A 24,449-nucleotide genomic window follows, 5' to 3' on the forward strand; every position below is an offset into this window, starting at 1 on the left:
CATGCTCATCCTTTTTTAAAATCCAATTGTTTTTAATTTTGGAACACGATTTTGAGTCTTTTTATGATTGATTCAAAGCGTAAAACTTATTCCATTAAATTCAATTAAATGAAAATCATAAAATCCAATTGGTATTCAAACTAAAAAGTGACATAAACAATATAAAAAATCACATGAAAATTGAGTCTCATAAGCAACATTTTGATTGATTATGAAATATTTTTCAGGTTTATTGTTGCAAGGTTAAATACTTAATGAATGGCTAATTCTCCTCATCTCACAATTATTAAAATCTTCTCTGCCAACTGATAGTAACTGACAGCTTGACCAATCATCTCTCAATGCTAACTGTTGTTGCTGTCATGACAACATCAACAACAGCAATACAGCATTGACAACCAAACTCCCATAATTCCTAGCACACTTTAATTAATTTGCTTCCTAGTATACACCCTCTTAATTGGGGATGTGCCATAGCATTTCTCATTTTCAAAATGCAAGGTATTGAGTGTAGACACAATAAACTTGGAGGTGGAATTAATTTACCCTTTGTTGTTTTAATTAAAAATGGACACCTTTGTATGTGGTAACAACCTAGTGAATCTACTACTATATTGGGTTGAAGATCATAAACACTATCAAATCAAATATAAAAGTGCAACCCACGACCTCAATGTTTAATCTGATGGTGAGGAATTAACACGACTTAGACGTTTCTTCCTGTATCTCCATGCAACTTGAATGCGGGTCGCAGCAAGGGATCTCCAATAAGGTGACTCATACCTAAAGTAACACAATTAGCAAATGATTATGAAAATCATGGCTTTGAAAACAGAAATGGAGCTTGCTACGAGTGAAAAATCACAAACTTGTTAGATGTTACTAGCTACATGTGGTTTGAATAACTTTTCGGTACCTATATGATTGTTTTGTTTAGCCATCTTAAACTTTTTTCCTGTTTTGGGTCTAATAGAAATTTGTTTCATTTTAGGCATTACTATTTCAATTGTAAGCTTTTGGATAGGTCCTTTTTTTAATATTGGAAGATTTTCATTTTAGTTTATACTATAGAAACATCAAGTTTTTTTTTTTTTTTCAATTTCTGTTAGCCATATCATCACTTAACAAGGACGCAAATTAAATTGAAACAAAATTTAAAAGGACCAAAATAAGAAAAAAAAGTTAAGGGGACCAAAAAGAAAACAACCTATGTTATAAGACGAAAAAGTTATTTGAGTCAGCTACATATTTACTAACGGCATTTCTTCCACCCCGTCCTCTTTGTGAGGTAAAAGATGCCCAGATTTTATACCATACCTGATATCTCACCATTTATTTTCGTTTTCAAATATGCAACATAATTGAAATGGATGGGCTTTAATGACAACGAATTGAGAATTAAGCTATGTAGCCAAGGAAGAAACATAACAGAACAGAACCCTTCATGGAAGGCATATATGGTTAACAAAAATAAAATAGCACAAACTTAATATGCTGACAAACCCCTCATTAATGCCATGGTGAACTCAGAAATAGAATATATAGAAAAGTTATAATAGAACTAACATGTTATGTGAGAGGGATTTATGAGTATAAAATGTGTAAAAGTATTATTACTGGTTTATTTATGTTCATTTATTTAAGTCATAAAATGCCAAGAAGATTAAGCAGCAATATAAATCCAGATAGATACAAGAAGACAAGGGATCAACCTTAGAGCTCCTTGAACGCATGGACTCCGCAAGAATCTTGTGAAAAGGATTGTGACTTCTTCAATGTCCGAAGCAGAGAGTGAAAATGACTCCACATTTGTTAAGCACCTTACTGTCCTGTTGCTAACCAATCTCTGTCCTGGAAGCCTTACTTTTCTACCATCTGCAGGAGAGATCAAATTGTTGAACCATGCTGTTTCTTATATTTTGTACCGGCCAGGTTGTTAATTATTGCAACTCCTTCTGGTCTACTTTAAAATATTAATTAACAGGCATTTTTCCATTGCTTCAAGTATTGATATACCTGTGCTGACTGAAGAATGCTCAAGATACCATGTCAGAAGTTCTTCACCACAAGAATCCCCTTCAGATAGAGGAATTCTAGTTCCATCTTCTCCAATGCTTTCCAATTTGCCACGCACCACGAATACCATCTTCTCTACTAGACCACCCTGACTTAGAATTTTACTTCCTTTGATGTATGTCTTTTGTCTTAGTCTATCACAAATGGCATCTAAGATAGGTTCATCCATCAGAGCAAAAAGCCGAATCTGCAGATAATTCAGATCCTTGGATTATGAACGCAAATTGTTACAAATTATAAAAGCAAATTAAATCATCATTATAAAGAACTTTTAGGGTTGTTTGACATGCTTTGGATTTTGGTGTATCATGGTTTAAGTTTCATGATGAAGATGGATAAAACTTTTCCCTTTCAATTTAAACTTTTATCCAAACCTAGCAACTTACCCAGTAGAGACCTAATGAAAACAAAATTTTAAATGAATCAGTGTCCGAGATTCTGAAGCTTGCCTTACATTTAAACCTCAAAATTATAATCCACTTAAAGAGTAAGCATGATAAATTAGTGTAATTATTTTAGTGCATACTTTCTTAACAAATTTGAAGAGATGACGTCTTATGTCTCTCTGAAGATCTTCTGGCAAATTCTCCATAAGCATTTCTTCATTCACCCCCCTTGTTGCAGCCCAATTATACCGTTCAGCCTGTCTTACTCTCCTACATCACAGACATATTATGTATTAGCTGCACACCAGATGATCCATAATTTCATGTTTCATGATACCTAAATTAAAATGGAAGTAGTGGACATAATACTATTTTCTAAGCATTGAGGCCTATAGACATGTAATGTTATAGGAAAGTTAGTTGCTCCTCATAAATGTATACTAGATTAACATTCATGTGATGCAGTTATATTAAAAAAAGAATTTAATATTTAAAAATTTGAATTATGTATTAATATATTAACAAATTATTTTCGTCAGAAAGATATTAATGAAGATTTAAATTTTAAATTGATTGTAATAATTTATAACTTTGAGTTGAGTAATCAGATGTTAATGAATTCATTCTGTCAATAAGATATTAATGAATTCATTTTTTTTTTTGTGAAAGATGGCCATAGTAAAAAGGACTTCCCACGGTGACATCTTCTCTACTAGACATTAATATAATTTCAAATATTAATTTTAATTTATACCTTCTTAGATCTTCTGGTAAGCGCCGATGGCTCATCCATTGCTCAACATCCCGGCCTCTAAGTTGCATTTCCAGCTTCCTGTAAAAGGGATAAAAGAAAACATATCCAGCATGTTGCAACAAAAGAAACATTAGAACTAGACTATCAGAGTTTAATTAAAACTTGGAGCATTAGTTAAGTTCTACCTCCGCCCAAGAGCCTGTAGAAAGTTCTGTATGTTTCCAATAAGAATTGCAAAAAGCAAGAGTCCCATTCCTATGATGGCCATAGTAAAAAGGACTTCCCACACAAAATAGCTAGGTTCTAGATTACCAGCTAGAGTACTGATTTGCTGTATCAGAGATCATCCAGGACATAACTGTTAGAGATATCAAATCATTCATGTGGCTGCTTTAGTATTTATGAGTGTTAGTACAAATCAGAGTTTCTATGACATAATAGCAAGGAGTTCAACTTTTATATAGTTGCTACAAAAGGAAGCGAAAGAAAGAGAGAGATGCATACCTGGAATCCCCAAAAAAGAGAATACACATATTTATTGACAATGTTAGTTTCTATAGTAAGTGGTACAGCATTCTCATAAATCCCGTAAGAGAAACCATCAGGAGAGGGATCCAAACAAGCAACGGCATCGGTATTGTTGATCCACTGATCTGATCTTAAGCTAGGCTGATTCTTTCCATGGCCACGTCCACAATCAATGAACTTCATGCATCCAGGTATATTGGAACTATGGCAGGCATCCCGCAGACACTGGTTAACCCTCTGGAAGAGGGAAAAGGAAGAAAAGGAGAAAGTAAATTTAGTGTTAACTTTGATTGACTGAATTAAATTCCTGATTCTAACTGAACCACTCATCTTTCAAGCATTCAATGAAACGTAATATATTTTGTAGTTGAATTTCATTTCCAATATTGCAATAACAATTAGAAGGATATCAACTATGGAAGCTGAGAATTTACTGGACATTATCATATATAGGGAGGATAAAATTTGATTTTTTTTTTAAAGTTCAATGCTATATTATATCCCCCACCTGAAGACCGAAGAGGTACCAGCAAGAGCCAACAACATGACTAGCAAGCATAAAAATGAGAAGGTTTATAATGAAATTTGCCCAGGCTGACTCAAATATGAATCCTGTGGGAGATTGGCCAATTAGCAGTGGCAGAAACCTGAATAACTTGGGGATATATTGCACTAAGATCGCTGCACGGAGAAGATTCTTGGCATAATTTGCTCCCTCCAAGGAATTTGGTAGGACAAACAATATCATTATCTGCACATAATTCACTACACGTCATGAAAAGGAGTTTGGCGAGTACACAAGCTCATGGTAGCTTTATATTTTACAGAATGAAAACCATTCCCTTGCACTGCAACTTATACTTGCTGTGAAGCACATGCTAATATCCGCAGACAAATGACTCCTCAGAATGAAACATAGAAAGGAGAAACCAAACTTGATCATGCATGATAAGTTGAGATGACAAAAAACATTTATTTTCAAATCTAATGATCACCAGAAAAAGGAGAGAGAAAAAAAAGTACTATTGATATTCAGATGTTAGGGAAACATATCACATAATTCAAAAATAGAAATTGGGTGGCATTTACAAATGGATATCTGAAATACTAAATCTAGATGAGGAAACTCAGTACAGAAAAATAAAATGAAAACAACTTCCATAGGGAGAAAGGAAAACAGGAAGAACTTTACCTGAGGAAGAGGAAATACAACAAATAAGTCAATAAGGAAATAACCCTTTAGGTAATGAAGAGCAATCCTCTTTGGATGGTCAACCAAATCTCCAGCACCAACCACCCTCGACTCACGAGAAACATAAGCTAACCTAAACTGTAAACAGGCAACTTCATAGAGTTATTTAAGATTTAAATTATGAAAAGGCAGCAATTAGACTAAATAAACTTAATCGTATTACGTTCAAAAAAAAAAAAAACTTAATCGTATTAAAGATTCAGGTGAGTTCTCTTTTTCTTTGTTTTTCCTTTTGAACTTAACTAATAAACAACAACAAAGCAAGACACACACAAGTACTTAATACTATCAATAAGGATATATAGTCCAGTCTATTTATCATTTGTGTCTATTAATCGTTTCAATTTTCATATTTTCTTCCAGCATAATATATATAAGTTAATTGACACTTAACACTATGGTTTATTTATCAGCAAATAATATATACTCTTGGATTTGTAAAATGGAGGAACAACCCATATATCTGATAGCATATATGGAATAATTGTTTTAAATGGAGTGAGGTTAAGTGAAATTAAGGATGGGTGAATAAACATGATATTAGAGATACTTTCTGAATGGGATAGTAACATTCTATTTGAATGGAATGAACTTCCTTTGCTTTGGCTTATATGAAACTAAAGCCTCTTATAATGAAGCTAGAAATCTCTTCTGAAATACATGCACCAGAATATTTACCTTCACAAAACTAAGAACACAGATCAATAGAAACATGGAATCAATGACAGAGCTTGACTATATTTTTCAAATGAAAAATAAGGTATCATTCTATGATTATAAGGATTTGCACAAACTAAAAGCAGGGGGAAGGAGAAGGAGTTAAAGAGAAGGTAGTTAATGAGAAGTTACCTGGAGAAGAATGTTAAGGAAATAAACAAAATCAGTCACACATCTAAATAAAACAAGTGCTGTTGTCAAAGGCCAGTTGATAACAATACATTTATTATCCTGCATATAATTAACAGGAAAAATGAAGAGTAAATATTTGCAAATAGTAAAAGGGAAAGATGAGTGACTAGAACTTGCAATATTTTCTATTTAAATGATAGGAAAATAATCATACCTTCTCCACATAGAGTAAGAAGAAAAATAATGGATCCACAAAAATAGCAATCAAGCAAAAAATGGCCAAAAATTTGTTCCATTTTTGTACGACTTTAGCATGAGGGTTCATAACTCCAGGAACATACGAATAGCAGAAAGAAAGAAGTTTTCTCACAAAACTCTTGGCATCCCCATAAAGAGCATTATGGAACTGCATTCAAAATATAAACAAAAGTAGGCTTGGTTATGAGAAAGTAAATGTTAAAGACACATGTCTACAAAAAGAAATGGAAAATATTATAATAAGATTAAAGATAATGATACAGTAAAGCTTGCAGTAGATTTTAGAAAATGAGTATTGGATAAATAATTAGACAGCTAAAAGTAGTCAATTGACATCACTTTGATTGCCCCTCAAAGGGAACAAGGATAACAACAATAGTAATAGCTTGAACAGTAGAAAAACAATGTGCATTGATACAACTTGAAAATACGAATTTTGTTAAGAGTACAGTAATAAGGAAAATCTTGAGGATTTAAGAGAGTGGTTTCTTGTAATGTACCTAGATTAAAGGGTATCAGGATCATATGATAGTTCTTAATACTACTATTAATAGACCTATAGTCAGAGTAAGGCACTACAAATTAGTAAATTACACTGTTCAACAACCAGATCCCCTAATCTGTTACCTTCATACAAATATCAACCACCCCTAACCCTGACCTAAACTTCTAGCTTACAATATTGTTAAACTGACTCTTGTGTTACATTAGTTTGGTTCTTGCTAGTTCCTGGCCCCATCCTCTTCTTCCTAACAAAGACATGTTTTATTACTGGCCTACTACCAATAGCCTACTTAAAATTTGTATAAGTACAATTCAACCAAATATCTACAAATTATTATGATAGCATAGTGAATTCCTGATCTTCATCACAATCAAGGTCTATAAAATGAAAACACACATCTAAAGTAAATTTTTTGTCTATGCACTAAATAATTGAAGGCAACTTAAATTATAGTCTATTTCAGGATGAAGGACAGAAACCTTTGGATCCCATCTAGTCGAAGGTTTTGGATTTCTTTGCTGAGAAGCATTGAAGTAGGTAGGGCAAGTAGTACAATAAGGATCATTGCACATTCCCAGTTGCCCAGACCTTAGTAAGTGTTCATTTTTTCTATCATAGTCATTATTCCAGTAATTTGAACCTGTGTCACGGAGAGTAGCAAAATTATCTGTCTTTCTCTCCTCTGCTTTGTTTCCAGATACAATATGCTTCTGCAGAGGATTTCCAGTTCCAGTGGTAGCATATAATGGACCACTCATCTGCATAAAGGGTGTTTTTCTCTTGCTCTGAAGTGGACCAGTATGTCCCACAAGGCTAGTTTCTTTATCATATGACTCCAAGGAACTCATAGAAATAGAAATTGATGCACTTTGTGTCCTGGTTACTGTCCTTCGAAATTTAGCATCCAAGGGTTCATCATATGGTTGTGCATCTGTATCTGAGAGCATCAGCAGCTTGTCATTTTCAAAATTAGCCATGCTTCCTTGATAATTCTGCATTTTTTTCATGAATTTAGCAAAACATCCAATACATAAGTTTCTGTGTCATATCAGCAATTTTAAATCAAATACTGCAATTTAACTTGAAATGTGAAAAGGGAGAATATAAATTATAAAATAGTAACTAGAAAGTGATTAGTGATTTAGTGCAGTATGAAAAAAAAACAAACACTAATATACTGTACAGCAGTAACACAACCAGATTGATATTGATGCAGCATAGGGGTACCGGTATTATCTTTCCCTTGCACTTATAATCCAAATTGATTCTTAACCAAATCTCAATTGGCAGCAATTTATTTTCCAGATGACGACTTCTAAGTTCTAACATTTCGGGACCATAAAACAGCAATAAGATAATGAGGATTTGTAATCATACAACGATTAAACGGAGTAGCTATTCTAGTTTTGCAACTTACCAAAACAAATAGTGAAATATAGTTATGAAGTTAGGATCTCCCCCATACTATCATTCAAGATAAAAGTAATGAATTCCCTTATGTAAAATCCTCTGGAGCTTGAAAGAAACCAATTAGGGAACCACTTACCAAAACCTATAGTACAAAAACTTAGCATTCCAACATGCATTCCAAAAACTTAGCGCACACACACACATTACTGTATTATATAGCATTCAGAAATAGCAATTAACTTTGGAATCAGTGGAAGAATTCTAGCCCGATGTAAAGGCAATGATCAAGCAATAATCAAGGAAAACAACAACACACAGAATTCAGAAACCTGTTGGGAAGCGGATTTCCCAGGGAAGGTAAAAATTTTTCCCCCCCCCCCCCCCCCCCCCCCCAACCAGCTTTTTTTGCACCAAATTAAGTGGAAGACTGCATTTTTTAGAGCTTCTTCGTCAGGGGGGCACTGGAGAGGAGATTCTCACAAAAGGGTAAGAACAAGATGAGAAATGAATAGAGTCAAATACCAAACTGAGAGCTGTAAGAGTGAAAATCTGTATTGTGAAGACGAATTTTTTGAAAGAAAGTTGGAATTGGATTGCAAGTCTATTGGTTGTTGGAATGATATGTTGGAGCGTTGGAATGTGCATTACGGCATAAAAACATATAAAGACCTTTCTTTTTCTATTTCACTTGAATTTATGTACAATACTATTAGTAAAAATTCACGATATTACGACATTATTTTATTTTATTTTATTTATTTATTAATATAATGTGTTGATGGGGTGAAATCTTATTAAATAGTATTTGCGTAAGAAAAATTATGCACATAAAAACACATATAAATTACAAAACACCTTCTGTTTTTCGTGTAACTTACTTCTTTGATTCTCTTTTGAGAAAAGTATACAAAAGAAAAAGGCAGGAACCTAGTTTGAGGAAAGTACAAAAGAAGACACGAACTTAGGTAACAGTGACAAGTGACAACATAGGAAAGCAACAGTTCAGTTTGTCTATTCTTATGTTGAGTAGAGTAGCGGACTAGGAGTCTATTTTATTGAAAGTGAAATAAATATAAAATTTAAAGTTTAATCATCATGCTCATGTTTTGTTTTTATATTTTTCATATTGATTAATCATAATTTATTATTTATATAATTTTTAAAATGGTAGAGTACTCTGATTGCTTTGTAATTGCTTTCCCCACAAAAAAAAAAAGAATAAAAAGTGATGACAGTTGGCAAGCGCCTCCACTGAATGCCTACTGAATGAAATGAATTTATGCTTGGACAAAATGGAGGGAAAACTGGATGGGCCATAACTATCATTTTTTTCTTTTTAATTATTATAAAGGTATAGAAATATTTTACCATCATTTTTAGTTACTTTCTAGTTTTTCTATTGATTGAAAAGTTCGTTTAATGATTTAATAAATAATTTTTTAATAATTTGTAAATTTTTTTGAAACGATGTTTTTTCAGATAACATTTTGGCTTCTAGCTACTAATATTTTTTACTTTTTACTCTTGATAGGAGTATTATATTTACTTGTATTTCTTTTTACATGAAGTAGTTTTATTATTTCTTTTAGTTTTCTCTTTCAATCATTTGAGGACCCTTGACCCACCACTAATTGCTGTTTTTCTTCTCCCTCGTCCTCTTTTCTAGTTACTCCAAGTAATGCAATTTTTTTCATTTGATTTCTTGTTTTGGCTTGTGCACTCCCAATATAATGCTCTTTAGATTAACACAACATCGCCATGCACTAGCTTTTTCCCTTGTCCCGCAACAATATAATTAAAATTTCAATTAAAATTTAAATAAAAACTATAACAGTTTAAAATTAAATATAATTCAATAAACTAATTTAATAAATTTCAGCAAACTGCTTTCAACTATCAACCAACTAGCTTTTTGTTTAATTTTGTTGTAATTATTTTTCTGCAGAAGATTGAGAATTTGGGCTAAAAAAATTTAATGGGTCATTGGCCCAGAATTTTTTTTGGGCTTTGTTATTCTTACACACCCCTTTTGCTAAGTTTGCAGTTTTATTTTTTAAAAATTAATTGCAGAAACATATTTTGGTTGTCATCAATAGAAAATATGAATTCACCACACATAACAGAAATAAAATACACAATAGAATCTTTTTTCTGTTGTATTTAAATTCACAACACAATAAAATCTTGTTTCCGTTGTATTTGAATTCACAACACACAACGAAAACTAATTTTTATTGTGTATGATGAATTCAAATACAACATAAATAAGTTTTCATCATGTATTGTGAATTTATACATGACAGATTCTGTTGTATTTGAATTCATAAAACACAGTGAAAATGAATATCTATTTTGTATGGTAAAATTCAAAACATCCTTACAACAATTTTCAATACCAATTATCAACACTTATATCAACCTGTATGTCAATTATCGATGCTAGTGAAGTGATTACTTATATTTTGGGCTGAAAGAGTGTAGGAAGCAATTTATGAAGATGCAGGAAGCAACAGTCTTAGTACAAAGTTGATTTTTTTTTTACAATGGTTTTAGTGAGTTTTTGAACCTAGGATTTCATATATACTATCCCAAACCTCTCACTACTAGGTGTTCCTAGCGGTTCAGTACAAAGCTGATATAATCCACAAGGGTAGATATTTCTAATAAATTAAAAGATAAAAATAATTATTTATATAATTTATCTTGTATATTTAACTCATGACTGAAAAGACTAAAAAAAAATATATTTATTTTTCTAGGAACTTCCAATACAAACTAGTGAATTTACAATATATTTTTGTAGCTATGCATACCTATTGTGTCTAATATACCTTAGATATTACAGTGAATTGTAAATCTTTGATATTTCATTTGATCGTGTAGTGTCAGCACGACTAAGACATTTCATCCTGTATCTCCATGCAACCTGGATGCTTGTTGCTGCAAAGCATCTCCAGTAAGGTGATTCATACCTAAGATAAGATAATGGAGCAACAATGCTACGTCATTAAGAATTTTAAAAGAAAAACATGCCAAGGAAAATGGATCAACAAAACTAGCTAGTACTTAATTTGATGAAATGCACAATCAATGTCTAATACACTCTTTTATACTCGTAATAATGAAATTTGTGTGTGTGTGTGTGTAAAAAACGTGCTAGAAAAAGTGCATTTGAGAGTATAACGCAGGCATTCCTCTTTCCATTATTTAAGGACTAACAGCATGATCAATCTTTATAGGGACAAATATATGACTATTTACCCTGCCTATTTTTATTAGCTAGGTCATTAAACTAATAGCATTAATAATAAAAACAAATCATAGCCTAAAACAAGAAAAAGGGGGAAATTAAGAAAGAAATATAAATAAATGAAAAGTAGAAACAAGAACAATAAAAAAAATGTCAGAAGGAAAAATTAAGGGAAGAAAAACAGTTAGCAAACAATTAAGGGTATAATATAAAGCAGCCCTTGCTCATGGTTCACAATGTGGAAACAAAACCAAGACGGGGAAAGGAAATTGACTTGGACAAAGAAAAGAGGTGCCACATGCTGCAGCTTTATACACAGGTTAAAATGGTACTAAAGTAGCTATTGATTATTTAATAGGTGAAAATATATTTTTTATCTCTATAAATATCAAAAAGTTCAAAATTTGTTCTTACATAATTTTCAATGTGTTTTTTATCCTCATAAAATTAAAATGTGTTATTTTTTAACCCAGAGTTAAACTTGGACAAATGTGATTCTCAGTATCCACTAAAATTTGAACACATAAAACTATGTTTTCTTTTTCCTTCTCTCAATTCTCTCTCCTTTGATCCCTTTTCATTTTCCTTCAACCACAACTTCGACCACCGCACCATCACCACCCTACCCATCTCATCCGCGCCACACCACTGCCTACACCACCTCCTCCACTATTTGCACCAACCAACCCAGCATTGAGATCATAGATATGAGGGAGAGAGGAATGCTTGCAATGTTTGGTGGTTTGATGGTGGTGTTTGGGGTGACTTTGAGGGTGGTGTTTGGTTTTGATGGCGATGACAATGATGTTAGGGTGGTGTTTGGTGGTGGCTGTATTTGATTAAGGAGAAAGTTTTTTTTTTTTTTTTGCCAAAAAAGAATCCCACAATTTGTGGTGATTTTTAATTGCCAAAAATTGTGAATTGATTTTTTTTTTAAAAAAATGTTGTAATTTGTATTGATTTTTAATTCCTAAAAATTACATTTTAAAATATAAATTAAAAAAATATCTCATAAATTCAAATTCGTTCAAATCTAGTTCCGAACCAAAAATAACACATTTCAATTTTTTGAGAACGAAAAAAATTTCAATAAATCTGTAAGGACGAATTTCAAACTTTTTAATATTTATAAGAATGAAAAACATATTTTAACTTATTTAATATTTATGATATGAGAAATGCTTAATAATACTTTGCTCTTTTTTTATATATTGTTATTGTTAAATAAGTTTTTTAGGTGAACTTTATTAAATGATAAATAGACACATTATTTAATAAGAATTACGTAAAATTCACTAAATAATTAATGCACGTAAAAAATGTGTTTATACTTTATGGAAAATGCTTATTTGTACGAAATGTTTTCGTAAAGATGCACGAATTCTTTGTATTACACAAAAGCAAGTTTTACAGCTTTTTTAATTTTTAATTAAAGATTATTTTTAAAAAAGATATTGGTCCACGTTATCAATCCATGCGTTTCATACTGTGTTTTGTTTGTAACAAATAGCATTGCTCAAGATACAATTAGACACCAAATATGAATACTTTGGGAGAATCTGAACCTAAATAAATTAGTTTTTTCTGCTATCCAATGGTTCTTCCACTTTATTTGTGCTGTAGCATTTTAGTCCTTAAATCCTTTACTGACTTTTGACCAAGTCCATGGAAAAGGAGACCAACTTCTAATATGTTGGACTTTGTGTTAAATCAATATTCAAATATGAACGACGGTAAAACCTTAGATAAGTTAAATTTCGTCTCTATATTTTTTTTAACAGAATTTAATTCAAAATATACCAAACATTATAAGGATTAAAATAAAAAAAATAGATGTATTATAGGAATCAAAACAAAATCGCAAAAACTAAACCCAAAAATTGAATTTTACGAGGACTTTCAAAATAAAATTATAGGGTCAATTTTTTTAAAAAAAACAAACTATAATTAAAGAGACGAATAAGATATTTAAGCTTGAAAATTAATATGCCAATTCTTGAATTGAGTGAGAAAAAGACATGTTTTCTACCTTTATAAAAAAAACAAGCACTTGATACAAACCCATATATAATGGTGTAAGAAAAGATTCCAAAAAAAAAAAAAAAATAGATACATAAATATAGAACAAGAGAATAACCTTATGGCTCCTTGAACACGGGGACTCCGAAAGAATCTTGCAAAAAGGCTTGTAACTTCTTCAAGGTCTGCTGCTCTAAGGGAAAATGCCTCCACATTCGTTAAGCAGCCTACTGTCCGGTTACTAACCAACTTTTGCCTTGGAATCCTTGCTTTTCCACAACCTACAAGAGAAACTTAATTGAAACTAAGTTTATGTTGTTCACTTTTGCAAATTCAGCATCCCACTACTTTAACTATGACATTGACACCAATTCTAGAAAGGTTCTTGCTAATAAGCACTTTAAGAGACGGGTTAAGAAGCCTTAAACATACATTATTAATTACTTGGCTTAATTACACTTTTGATTCTTCAACTATCTTCATTTTGCAAACTTGATCTCCAAATAATTCTTTTTGGTGAATTTGGTCTCCTATTATTTTAATTGTGCATTTTTTGTCCATCTCTATTAATTTCACATTCAATATTTAATGGAAATGTTAATGTAACACTCTATTACATTGGAACGTGTTTATGCTAATGTGACACTCTACTACACTACCACATCAGCATTTTTGTTATATATTGAATGCTATGTTAGTAGATGGATATTGCACAATAAAAATTATTGAGGATCAAATTTGTAAGAAAAAAGAGGGAACTAAATTCGTGAAATGACAATAGTAAGAGAAACAAAAGTGTAATTAAGCTTAAATATTTCAAATTAGTAAAAAAATGCAAGAATTAAATGATTATTATAATTTTGATACAGTAAATGCTTCCTTTTTTCAACATTTTCTACTTATATATCGTGCAGTACCTTAGAGCACTTGTTACTTTGTTAACATTTGCCTTCTAGAAATGAAATGTACCTTTGCTTGCTAAAGGATGCTCAAGACACCATGTCAGAAGTTCTTCACCACAAACACTTCCTTCATAAAGGGGAGCACTAATTCCATCTTCGCCAACACTCTCCAATTTTCCACGCACAATGAAAACCATCTTCTCTACCAAACCGCCATCATAAAAAATTTTGCTCCCTTTGATATATGTTTTTTGTCTTAGCCTCTCACATATGGCATCCAAGATAGGCTCATCCAACAAGGCGAAAATTCGAACCTGCAGCAAGACAAGACGATGCAATGTAAATCACGGAATTAAATCATCACAGAATTCAATTTTCACGTTTGTTAACCCATTGAACATTTTTTATGCATTATTGATTCAACCACATAAGCTTTGCCTTTAAGTTGGGTGTTAGTTTAGTTACACGGAAGAATTGTGAACTGTGCCCAACATGACTCTCACACAACACAAGATCCAATTTAGGCTTTAAGTGTGGACAACGCACAAACTCACCCTATCTTGTAATATTGTAATGAAATTCTACTGATTCAGTCTTTTAGCACAATGGGAACAAGGATCAAATTCTAGAGCACATTGGATAAATAGTATGTCATGAACCAACTATCTAGGCTATAATACTATGTCATGAACCAACTTTCAATAAAGCTTGAACTGTTAAGTAAAAGTAGCCGAATAGTTTTAATATCTAACAATAACTGCATAGCTATATATAACCTGCCTCAAAAAAATAAAAATGCAAAATCAATATAACCATTGAATTGACATATGGCCAAGAAACTACTGTACTCACTTTCTTAATAAATGTAAAGAGATGACGTCTGATGTCCCTTTGGAGGTCTTCTGGCAAATTCTCCAGGAGCATTTCTTCATTCACCCCTCTTGTTGCGGCCCAGTTATAACGTTCAGCCTGTCGCACTCTCCTACATCACAGGCCAATCATATAAGTGGACTGGAATCTCTCCATCACTTTATATCATCCACACATTAGAATGCCTGTATTAAAGTAACAGGTTGTAGATTTTTTTTAAGCATTTGCTCTAACAGACATGCAATAGCCTCCTAAACAACAACAACAACAACCCAACCTTATCCCACTAGGTGAGTTCAGCTACATGAATCACACAACGCCATTTGGTGTGGTTAAAAGTTGATTGAGGTAATATGCATAAATAAATAAAGCATATTGGCACTGAACTAGTACTAAGGTTGGTATGTAGCTAGCCTCTTTTTCAGTTGTAAATAATTCAGAGAGTCAGACATAACATGGTGGACGCTTTACTTATCCATCAATATTCTCATACTTACATGTCCCTCTATGTTCTTTCTCTTCCTAGAGATTGCATAGGCATTTTAGCAAACAAGCTGAGCATGCATACAAGTGGAAGCGTAGTCAGGCAGACATAAATAAATAGAGGCTCAAGAAATTTCAAATTATCCTGATAAAAAAGAAATTACAAACTATCATTGGTTTCTCAATAAAAGAGTATTTTAAGTCTTTAAAAATTGATGACTTGAGTGAATCTATTTTGACCTGTAAAAGAGTGATATTTTCTATTTAAACCAGAAGTAATATATACATTGCCAAGAAATGGTGTTTTGGAAGGGAGCCGAGTTAACAAGTGGGGAATTTAATCAATTTAACAGCAAATACTATAAGAAAGATACAAGTCTGGCCAAAATGAGGAAAAATGGTACCTTCTCAGATCTTCCGCTAAGCGCCGATGGCTCATCCATTGCTCAACATCACATCGTCTAAGTGACATTTCTAGCCTCCTTTTAAGAGAAAGTAAGAAGATGAATTATATATATCATCTTATTTACTAATTAATAAATAACCACAAACATTACTACTGAAAATTAAATATTAATTAACAGGATTAGATAAATTTAGGATTTTACATATAAGAGAAAAGATACAGCACAAAAAAACTACCAGGCTATAATGTCCATAAGGACTCTTCCTAGTCCATGTGACATGTCTAATTTCAAAATAATGATAGTTAGGACACAACAACATGATAATTGCTGCTATGAGGGGATATTTGTAACTGCTTTCATTAACAGTAATCTACTACAATGCTGAACATGGCATAAGACAAACAATCAAGCATACAGTTCAAGACATCTACAATAAGACAAAAAGAAACAGAATTTCCCTTTGTCTCTATCGCAATCACTAAACCATGAGTTTAACTTCCATTAATGATTATAGATAAACTTTTTCAGTACTTCTTAGTTACTGCTGCAAAGAAAATATAGTTTTTATAGAATCACAATCACTCAGTTCATGTACAGCTAAATTCATAGTTAAAGTCATCAATTGGTTCAATCTAGATAGTCTCAATTCCAAAATCATAAAACCTGTAAGCTAAGGAACATATAGTTAATTATTTGTAGATCAAAGTAAAAGCAACAATTTTAGAAAATGTAGTATGAACCCAACCAACTACAGGGAAGATAAAGCAGTACTACAATTGTATTTCCCTCTATGAAGCACACAAACCCTTCAATCTTCAAGTTAGCACATTTGATCATTTTCTAAACTATTCCTTAAAGGATACCTAAAACTTCACATAATTGAGAGAGGTGGAGTAAAAACAAGATTGTCCTCAAACAGCACTTGTAAGTAGTAACTCATTAGATCGTGATCTAATTATGACCTCAAGAGGTATTGCACATATGAAACAAGGCATTCTACCTGCGCCCAAGAGCCTGAAGAAAGTTTTGTATGTTTCCAATGAGAAGGGCAAACAACAACAGTCCTGATCCTATGATTGCCATGGTAAAGATGACTTCCCAAACATAATAGCTGGGGGTTAAATTGCCAGCCAGAGTACTAATTTGCTGCACAAAAACATTTAGTAGCATTAGTATGATTTCATTTATTTTGGATATATATATATATATAGAATCAAAAGGCATGTCTATATACAACACTGTAGTATCTTGTTACAAAGATAATTATGTCGTTTTCCCACATTAATGAATAATGACTTCGGAATTTCTGGCTCTAAAAGACAGAAGTGTGCATGTTGTCATGCCTCACTCCTTGCCTCAATTTTCACCACTAGGAGAGCTTTATGTCACCAAAGTTTTAGTAAAAACACCTCATAAATATACTGGTAACATAATGAGCTTGAAGGTAATAAACACAGTTACTATTGGAAAAAAGAAGTAATTGATATACCTGGAATCCCCAAAATGATGAATATACATATCTAGTGATCACATTTTGATCTGCAGTAAGGTTAACAGCTTTATTATAGATCCCATATGGAAAACCATCTTCAGTAAAACAAGAACTTGCTTCAGAATTGCTCCTCCAATTATGCAAGGTTGGGTTATTTTGATTTTCTTCAGCTTGACCATGCCCACAATCAATGAATTTTGCGCATTCATTATGTTCTTTGATTACTTTCTGGCAGACATCTCGTAGACACTGATTAACCCTCTGAGACAAGAAATAGATAGAATTCTGAAATTAATAATCAAGTATGAACCTTTATTTAATGTAACCACCTAAATGAAATTCCCTAATATTAATTGAATCTCATCATCATTTCATTATCAATTGGTAGTAATAAAAAGTGTGTGTGTGTCTGAGACTGAGTGTGTGATGGATTTTGTTCATTTCATTAATAATGCACTTTGCTTTGACATAATTTACATCCCATGCTAACAGTAATGCACTATATTATGCAACCATTTTCTTTTTCCTGTTCTCATGAGTGCTTGAGAGTTGAGATTAGCCAAAAAATCATACGGACTCGTTTCCTTTTCAATTTAAACTGAATTTGAAAGCTATATCAATTTAAAATTAGAAAAAATAATTGCAGGAAAATGGTTGTCACTGAAAAAGAAAATACAATTATATAAAGGAAAGGCCTTAACCTACCTGCAAACCGAAGAGGTACCACCATGATCCAACAACATGGCCAGATAGCATAAAGGTAAAAAGATTTATAAAGAAACTTGCCCATGGTGACTCAAATATTAATCCTGTTGGAGAAATTAGCATAGGAAGAAACCTACACAATCTGGGAATATACTGAACAATGATCACGATACGCAAGTGTTTCGGTAGGAAGAAACCTGCATAGTTTGCTCCTGATGACCCCAAGTGTTTCGGTTGGACAAACAATATGAATATCTGCAAATATTTCACAGAATTATACCATGACAAGGAGTTAGGCATGTATATACACCCAAAATTGCTTCTATGTTCATAACAAATGGCATATCCTTTCAATCTTTCCTTCTTCTGATTCCATCTATTCATTCTTAGACATATATGTTCATGGACACAAGTAAATATGGGTTCACTATCTTTTTAGTCCCTAAACTATTTAAAGTTTCTGCTTTTAGTCCCTTGACCTTTTTTGACCGGTGCAGCGGTAAAGTTGTGCCTTGGTGACTTGTTGGTCATGGGTTCGAATCCGGAAACAGCCTCTTTGCATATGCAAGGGTAAGGCTGCGTACAATATCCCTCCCCCATACCTTCGCATAGCGAAGAGCCTCTGGGCAATGGGGTACGAAGTTATTAACGTCTTTTAACTTTTTTTTGTCCTTATTTTTAGTCCCTTAAATTTTTTTCATCCTTAAAAGTAAGGAAAAAAAATTGAGGAACTAAAAACCATTCAAGGACTTAAACAGAAATCCTAAAAAGTTTAGGGACTAAAAAGATAGTAAACCAATACATATTATTCCTCAGGTTGTCCACACCAATGAGAACAATAAATACATAACATCTGAATTTCAAACATGAGGATGTAGAACTGGATTCAGCTTAGAAAGAAATTAAGAGAACGTCACATTTATTGACAGATCAAACACCCAAATAATCTGAAGTTCTTTAAAAAGAAAATTATAATATCCTAAACAAAACAAGGAAAGGGAAAGCATTAAATTTAACTGGGCAAGCAGATTATGTGGGGAGAAAATTTTCTTTCTAAGGATGGATCACTTTACTGGTAAGATCTTCATATATATATGGCAACTGAAAATTTAATGACGGCAATACACATTGCATCTTAGATTTAGCGACCATAAACAAAATCAGATAATTGCTGTTACTTTATGCATGCTTGTACATAAAACAAGCACACAAATTAGATGATTAGACATATGAGATACTGAAGTTATAATAAGCAAGAGAGATGAGGAGAGACTTACCTGAGGAAGTGGAAGTACAACAAATAAGTCAATAACAAAAGATGTCCGAAGGTAGTGAAGGGCTATTTTCTTAGGATGGTCAACTAACTCCCCAGCACCAACCACCCTCGACTCAGGAGCCACATAAGCCAACCTAAACTGCAGAGAATCAACTTGAAAGAATTAGTTGTGCTCTGCTGCATCATCAGAGTACCAACCTAGACTTGTGAACAAATAAAAGTATATTTAAGATTCAAGACCGTCAGTCTGTCACTCTTCTTTTGGTGCAAACATAACAGGCACACTACAGTCTCAACCTCCACAGTTATCACTAATCATAGTTGTGACTGTTACACAGCTCAAAGGAAAAATAAAATTGGAACAAAATGGAATCCAAATTTTAAATTCAATAGAAAGTTTTTATTATAATAGACAGATTTTATGTCTGATGCAAAAAGAAAACAAATAGCATGAAGTTGTTTTAAGGAACATTCAGCAGATTATGTTCTATCCTCTTACAAACATAGAATGTGAAAAAAATTAAAATTTATAGAAAAGCAGCTTAAATATATGTCTCAAAGTAACAATATAGTATCTCTATGTTAATATAAGAAAAATAGTTACTGATACGAATGACACAGGGAGGTACGAATGACACAGGGGATCTGCAGGAAGTAAGCACTACAAGGCCCAAAAGGAAGGATGCACCTCCAGCCTACTTAAGGGAGTACGTACAGCATGGTTAATAGTAGGCATCATTCAGGAAACCACCAAATCGCGCCATTTAGATAGTGTGGAATATTATGGATATCATTCGGTTAGGATATTCCATGATTGCGTTTATCTTTCTGTTATTGCTGTCAGGAGTTTGTTCCCTGGCATCTAGCAGTATATATGTACGAAGCGCTTCTCTTTTGGAATATAATAAAAATTACCAGAAAAATTCTCTCTTCTTTTCTCTCTCAGGAGGCTTGTATTGGTCCTCGAATTCCAAGACCTAACAGTTACTCAATTAAAACAAAAGAATTAAACAACTGCATGAAAATTCTTAAAAGTTACCTGAAGAACAATGTTTAGGAAGTGTATGAAATCATTCATGCTTCTAAGTACAACCAGCATTTTTGTCATAGTCCAGTCTATAACAATACATTGATGGTTCTGAATACAAGAAGCCAGAAAAATTAGAGTACGTAAGCAAATAGACTTCCCAGAGAATTGAAGATAAGTTAATTTACTTAATCAACGACAACATCAATCACATAGTGACTATTAATTGAATAATGATGCTTATAAACCACTTAGGAGAACACCTATAAATTAACTTCCTTCTTTTGCGAATACAATTTAGGTCAATAAAATAATAAAAGAGAGTATTGGAAAAGATATCAATTCTGTTTTTTATCTATTTCCTTTGCAGAGAGAACTTGATTTCATGGATATTTCTATCATCCTGCCTTATCTATAGTGAATGACTACTGACTTTATAGTTTTGTTTGAGGCATGTATCCAACATACTCCAATCTATATAGCAAATTTAAAGGCCAAGGTTCAGTCCAAGCTTTGATCTCAACAGGCAATTAGTTGATGAATATTTCTTATCATGTCAAAGGTTAAATTATCATCATTTATAATAGTGAAATGTAAATAGCCACTTGATAAACACTAGTTGAGGCAAGTTATTCGGCTTTTCTAGCATGCAAAGACAAACTCATCAATTTAAATACAATTTCTATTATATAGTTTCAACGGCTATAGATTTGATCAATATGAAATAAAATAAGATGAAAACACCAAATTCTAAGGTGTCTTGACAAGCTGGAGTGCTTCTTGACCATATTAAGATATAAGGATCTCCATGCCATTGATATAATTATTTGTTATGAAGTGATTAGAGCTTGTATCAGTAAACAAAGATTACTAACTAACTCGATACAACTTAAGAATATTTAGAATTAAAATAAAGAGGGGAGGGGGGGGGGGGGGGAACCATACCTTCTGCACAGAGAGCAAGAAGAAAAATAATGGATCCACAAAAATTGCCACCAAGCAACAAATTGCAAAAAATTTATTCCATTGTTGTACAAGTCTATTATGAGGATTCATAACTCTAGGAACAAGTGGAATCAAGAAATCAAAAAGTCTTCTTGCCCAATCCCTAGCATCCCCATAGAGGGTATTGCGAAACTGAAAATAATCAAAGTTTAAATTTGTTGAGTAACAGAAGCTAATATTGTCAAAGTGATTCATAAGATAAAATGTCTACAAATTGAAAAATACATTTAAAAAATTGAAATGTATTGCCTACATAACCAAAAAAAAAGATTATAACAAGAATTGTGACATTTTTTTGTTTATGCATGTACACACCTCACACGATGACATGTAACCCTATTTTGGGTCCAACACCAGTATTCCACATCTCATTACATTTAATTGCTTGATACTGAAAAAATACTTAAACAAAATAAAGACTATATAAACATCATAGTAATCCACAATAAGAATAACATAAGTTATTTATAAATATAGAAACCATTGGCTGTTTGAGTAGCTGTAGTATAGTTCAAATAATGACCTAGGCATCATTACAGAATCATCATATCAAATCATAAGAGATTCTTATAATAAAACTCCATAGCAGAAATATACACATGTAGAATAAAATTCTTGAGCATGATACACACAAAAAATTTAAGAACCTTGCCACAAAGTGTAATCTAAGGCAACTTCAACATATAGTAGCCATTAGCTTCTTAAAAGAGAAAAAAAGGATAATTTATTTTAGGAAGAAAGATACCTTAGGATTGAATATACCCGAAGCTTTTGAAGTCATTTGTTGAGTAGCCTTGAAGTAAGTTGGGCAAGTTGTACAATACGGATCATTACACATTCCAAGGGGACCGGACCTAATTAAATGTTCATTCTTGCCAGCATAGTTGTTCTGCAAATCATTTTCACCCATGCCACAGCATGAAGGAAAATTTTCTGTCTTACTTTCTGCTGTTTGGTACTCTGGTGCCACTCTATTCTGCCGGAAAAGGTTTCCAGGTTTATTGGTAACATACAATGGACCACTCATCTGATCGAATGGAGTTTTTCTCTGACTCCGTAGGGGACCAGTGTATCCCACAAGATTAGTATCTCTTTCATATGGCTCTGTGAGTGTCGCAGGAATAGAAATTGATACACTTCGAGTCCTAGGTACACGCCTTGGGAATTTAGAATCAACAAGTTCATTTGATAGTTTAGGATGAATATCTGAGAAAATTGGCACCTCATCTTTCTCAAAATTAGCCATGTGTTCTGCAAATTAACAAAAATATTAAATACCTACATTTCTATGTCAAAACAGCAATATCAAAGTCAAAACTAATTCAATCTATACTCAAAACAATGAATAAATAAAAGGAAACAAAACATTAGGGGCAGCATGAAAAGCATCCAAAGACCCGTATATAAGTGAATAAGCCATGCGAAACTTAATGTACTATAAGGATACAAGGAATCTCTTTCACATATACTTACAGTCCATCCAATCAAGACTCAAATAACTGGAACTGTTGTTAGAACAATTCAAAATTTTTGATCCATTATACAAACACATAAAAATGATGGAAAACAACATCCAAAGATTTTATTGGTGAGTTCATTCTTCTTCAGTTGAGGTTTGTTTTCGTCTAATTTATTTATTTATTTTGGAAACTCCCTCATCCCCACTCATATTGTCTCTATTCCTCCTCTTCACAAAATCCCTTGCCTTCATCAAGAAAAAATAATGAAAAAAAAAATCCAACAGCTTTTGTGGAAGCACCAGTAGGTTTCCAAATTATACAGGTTCAATCAGGGGGTCCTCTATCTCATTACTTCCTAAGAAATGAAAATGAAAAGTAAAGCATGGACTATTACTATAATTAAATATAACCCACCATAAGTTCATCCCCTCCACTAACCAAGCTTGTTGAACATGGTCTCAATATCTTAAAACTGAGTTATTTTCCAAGGAACAACATTGTATGTTGGTCCAAGTGAAATTAAACTTGGATTCGTTAAGCAATGAGTTTAAACCTTCCAGGTGAAAAAAATGTGGTTAGAAGAAGAAACCTCATTAAAAGTGATAATCATCTAAAAAAAGCATTAAAAATGGTGACATCATTAACCACCGAAGAAATATGGTAATTGGCACTACCCCATGTAGAATCCATGCATGATATAATAAGAGTGACCAAAGCAAGCAAAAGGGCATGATTGCATGAAGAAGTTAAATGAATAAAAGATGATGGATTCCATTTCCAAGTAAAGAAAAACAAGGAAACTAAGGGTAAGAGACCTGTTTAAGGTGACAAAATACTCAGAAGTCAGAACCCCCACTAAACGCTTGACAGTGTCACAATGCAGACATTTGAAAGTAAAGCATGGCATAAAAGGAGAGGAAACTCTCACTGATATAGGTAAGGATTGTAAAGGGGCCATGAGTGAGAACAGAGAAAAGGTGAATAATATGGTGACTGAGTCTGAGTCTTTGAGGCAACTTTCACGACAATTTCCTGAATACTGTCTGAACAAAGCAGAAAGTAAGCAGCTTGAACCGTGACAAAGCATTGTGTTCGTGAGGGTCTTTCCCTGACACTTTCCTGTTTGCCCCCTTTAACAAGTTCGCACCTTCGGGTACGACGTTTGCATAAAAAATAGTGAAAAGAAAAATGAATAATAAAATAACATATAACTCAATTTTTACACTTTATTTTAATAAAAAAAAACTTTCATCAGAATTTATTTTCTTTTTTCTATACTGAACGGATTCTAATGGTCAAAATTTAGATTTTAGATGGAGCTGTGATTTTTGAATAATCTATTTTTCCGAATATTTAATTTCTTTTTTAAAATTTAATAGTTATGCAATGTGAATGGAAAGACTCTCGTAGGGTGAATCAATCAGAAAATTAAATGTTATGGAAATAATTTTAAAGTAATTATTATTTATCATATATATTATTAATGACTAAATAAAATTAAAAAATTATTTTTTTATTATTATCACTTAATTTAT

General features: G+C 32.6%; 2 protein-coding genes across 7 annotated transcripts; both read right to left on the reverse strand.

Moving 5' to 3' along the window:
- Window positions 1-180: 180 nt before the first annotated feature.
- LOC100795427 (probable cyclic nucleotide-gated ion channel 20, chloroplastic) lies at window positions 181-8,699 on the reverse strand. Of its 2 annotated transcripts, none has more exons than XM_003534064.5 (13): window positions 8,541-8,699; window positions 7,088-7,600; window positions 6,060-6,251; window positions 5,846-5,944; window positions 4,937-5,074; window positions 4,253-4,495; window positions 3,721-3,981; window positions 3,402-3,547; window positions 3,217-3,294; window positions 2,603-2,732; window positions 2,017-2,263; window positions 1,713-1,875; window positions 181-783 (listed from the first exon to the last, which is right to left on the reverse strand). In XM_003534064.5, exons 1-13 carry the CDS (start codon window positions 8,661-8,663, stop codon window positions 678-680), a joined length of 2,439 nt encoding a protein of 812 aa, XP_003534112.2. In that variant the 5' UTR covers window positions 8,664-8,699; the 3' UTR covers window positions 181-677. The 2 variants fall into 2 exon arrangements, with proteins under 2 accessions (XP_003534112.2, XP_006587444.1); XM_006587381.4 differs by lacking the exon at window positions 8,541-8,699 and adding an exon at window positions 8,348-8,392.
- LOC100795955 (probable cyclic nucleotide-gated ion channel 20, chloroplastic) lies at window positions 7,578-24,094 on the reverse strand. 5 transcript variants are annotated; one of them, XM_014762214.3, is made up of 15 exons: window positions 23,730-24,034; window positions 22,200-22,705; window positions 21,395-21,586; window positions 20,462-20,560; window positions 19,424-19,561; window positions 18,344-18,401; window positions 18,147-18,250; window positions 17,439-17,702; window positions 16,950-17,095; window positions 15,947-16,024; window positions 15,042-15,171; window positions 14,257-14,503; window positions 13,406-13,580; window positions 10,832-10,990; window positions 7,578-7,600 (listed from the first exon to the last, which is right to left on the reverse strand). In XM_014762214.3, the coding sequence occupies exons 2-14, from the start codon at window positions 22,698-22,700 to the stop codon at window positions 10,858-10,860; spliced, it is 2,265 nt and encodes a 754-aa protein (XP_014617700.1). In that variant the 5' UTR covers window positions 22,701-22,705; window positions 23,730-24,034; the 3' UTR covers window positions 7,578-7,600; window positions 10,832-10,857. The 5 variants fall into 5 exon arrangements, with proteins under 5 accessions (XP_014617700.1, XP_014617698.1, XP_040860913.1 ...); XM_014762212.3 differs by having other exon boundaries at window positions 7,579-7,600; window positions 18,147-18,401; XM_041004979.1 differs by lacking the exon at window positions 23,730-24,034 and adding an exon at window positions 23,329-23,463 and having other exon boundaries at window positions 7,579-7,600; window positions 18,147-18,401.
- Window positions 24,095-24,449: the final 355 nt, after the last annotated feature.

Source organism: Glycine max, chromosome 9, assembly GCF_000004515.6.
Source record: "Glycine max cultivar Williams 82 chromosome 9, Glycine_max_v4.0, whole genome shotgun sequence".
In the NCBI taxonomy this organism is placed as follows: Eukaryota; Viridiplantae; Streptophyta; class Magnoliopsida; order Fabales; family Fabaceae; genus Glycine; species Glycine max.

Coding starts and splice junctions, on each gene's coding strand:
- LOC100795955 (XM_014762212.3), bottom strand. CDS start 22,700: ATGGCTAATTTTGAGAAAGATGAGGTGCCAATTTTCTCAGATATTCAT. Junction 21,587..22,199: donor CGGGTATATTCAATCCTAAG/GTATCTTTCTTC, acceptor GATTATTTTCAG/TTTCGCAATACCCTCTATGG. Junction 14,504..15,041: donor TCTTTACATTTATTAAGAAA/GTGAGTACAGTA, acceptor GTCTTGCTGCAG/GTTCGAATTTTCGCCTTGTT.
- LOC100795427 (XM_003534064.5), bottom strand. CDS start 8,663: ATGCACATTCCAACGCTCCAACATATCATTCCAACAACCAATAGACTT. Junction 6,252..7,087: donor CGACTAGATGGGATCCAAAG/GTTTCTGTCCTT, acceptor TTTTGAATGCAG/TTCCATAATGCTCTTTATGG. Junction 2,733..3,216: donor TTACCAGAAGATCTAAGAAG/GTATAAATTAAA, acceptor TCTGTGATGTAG/GAGAGTAAGACAGGCTGAAC.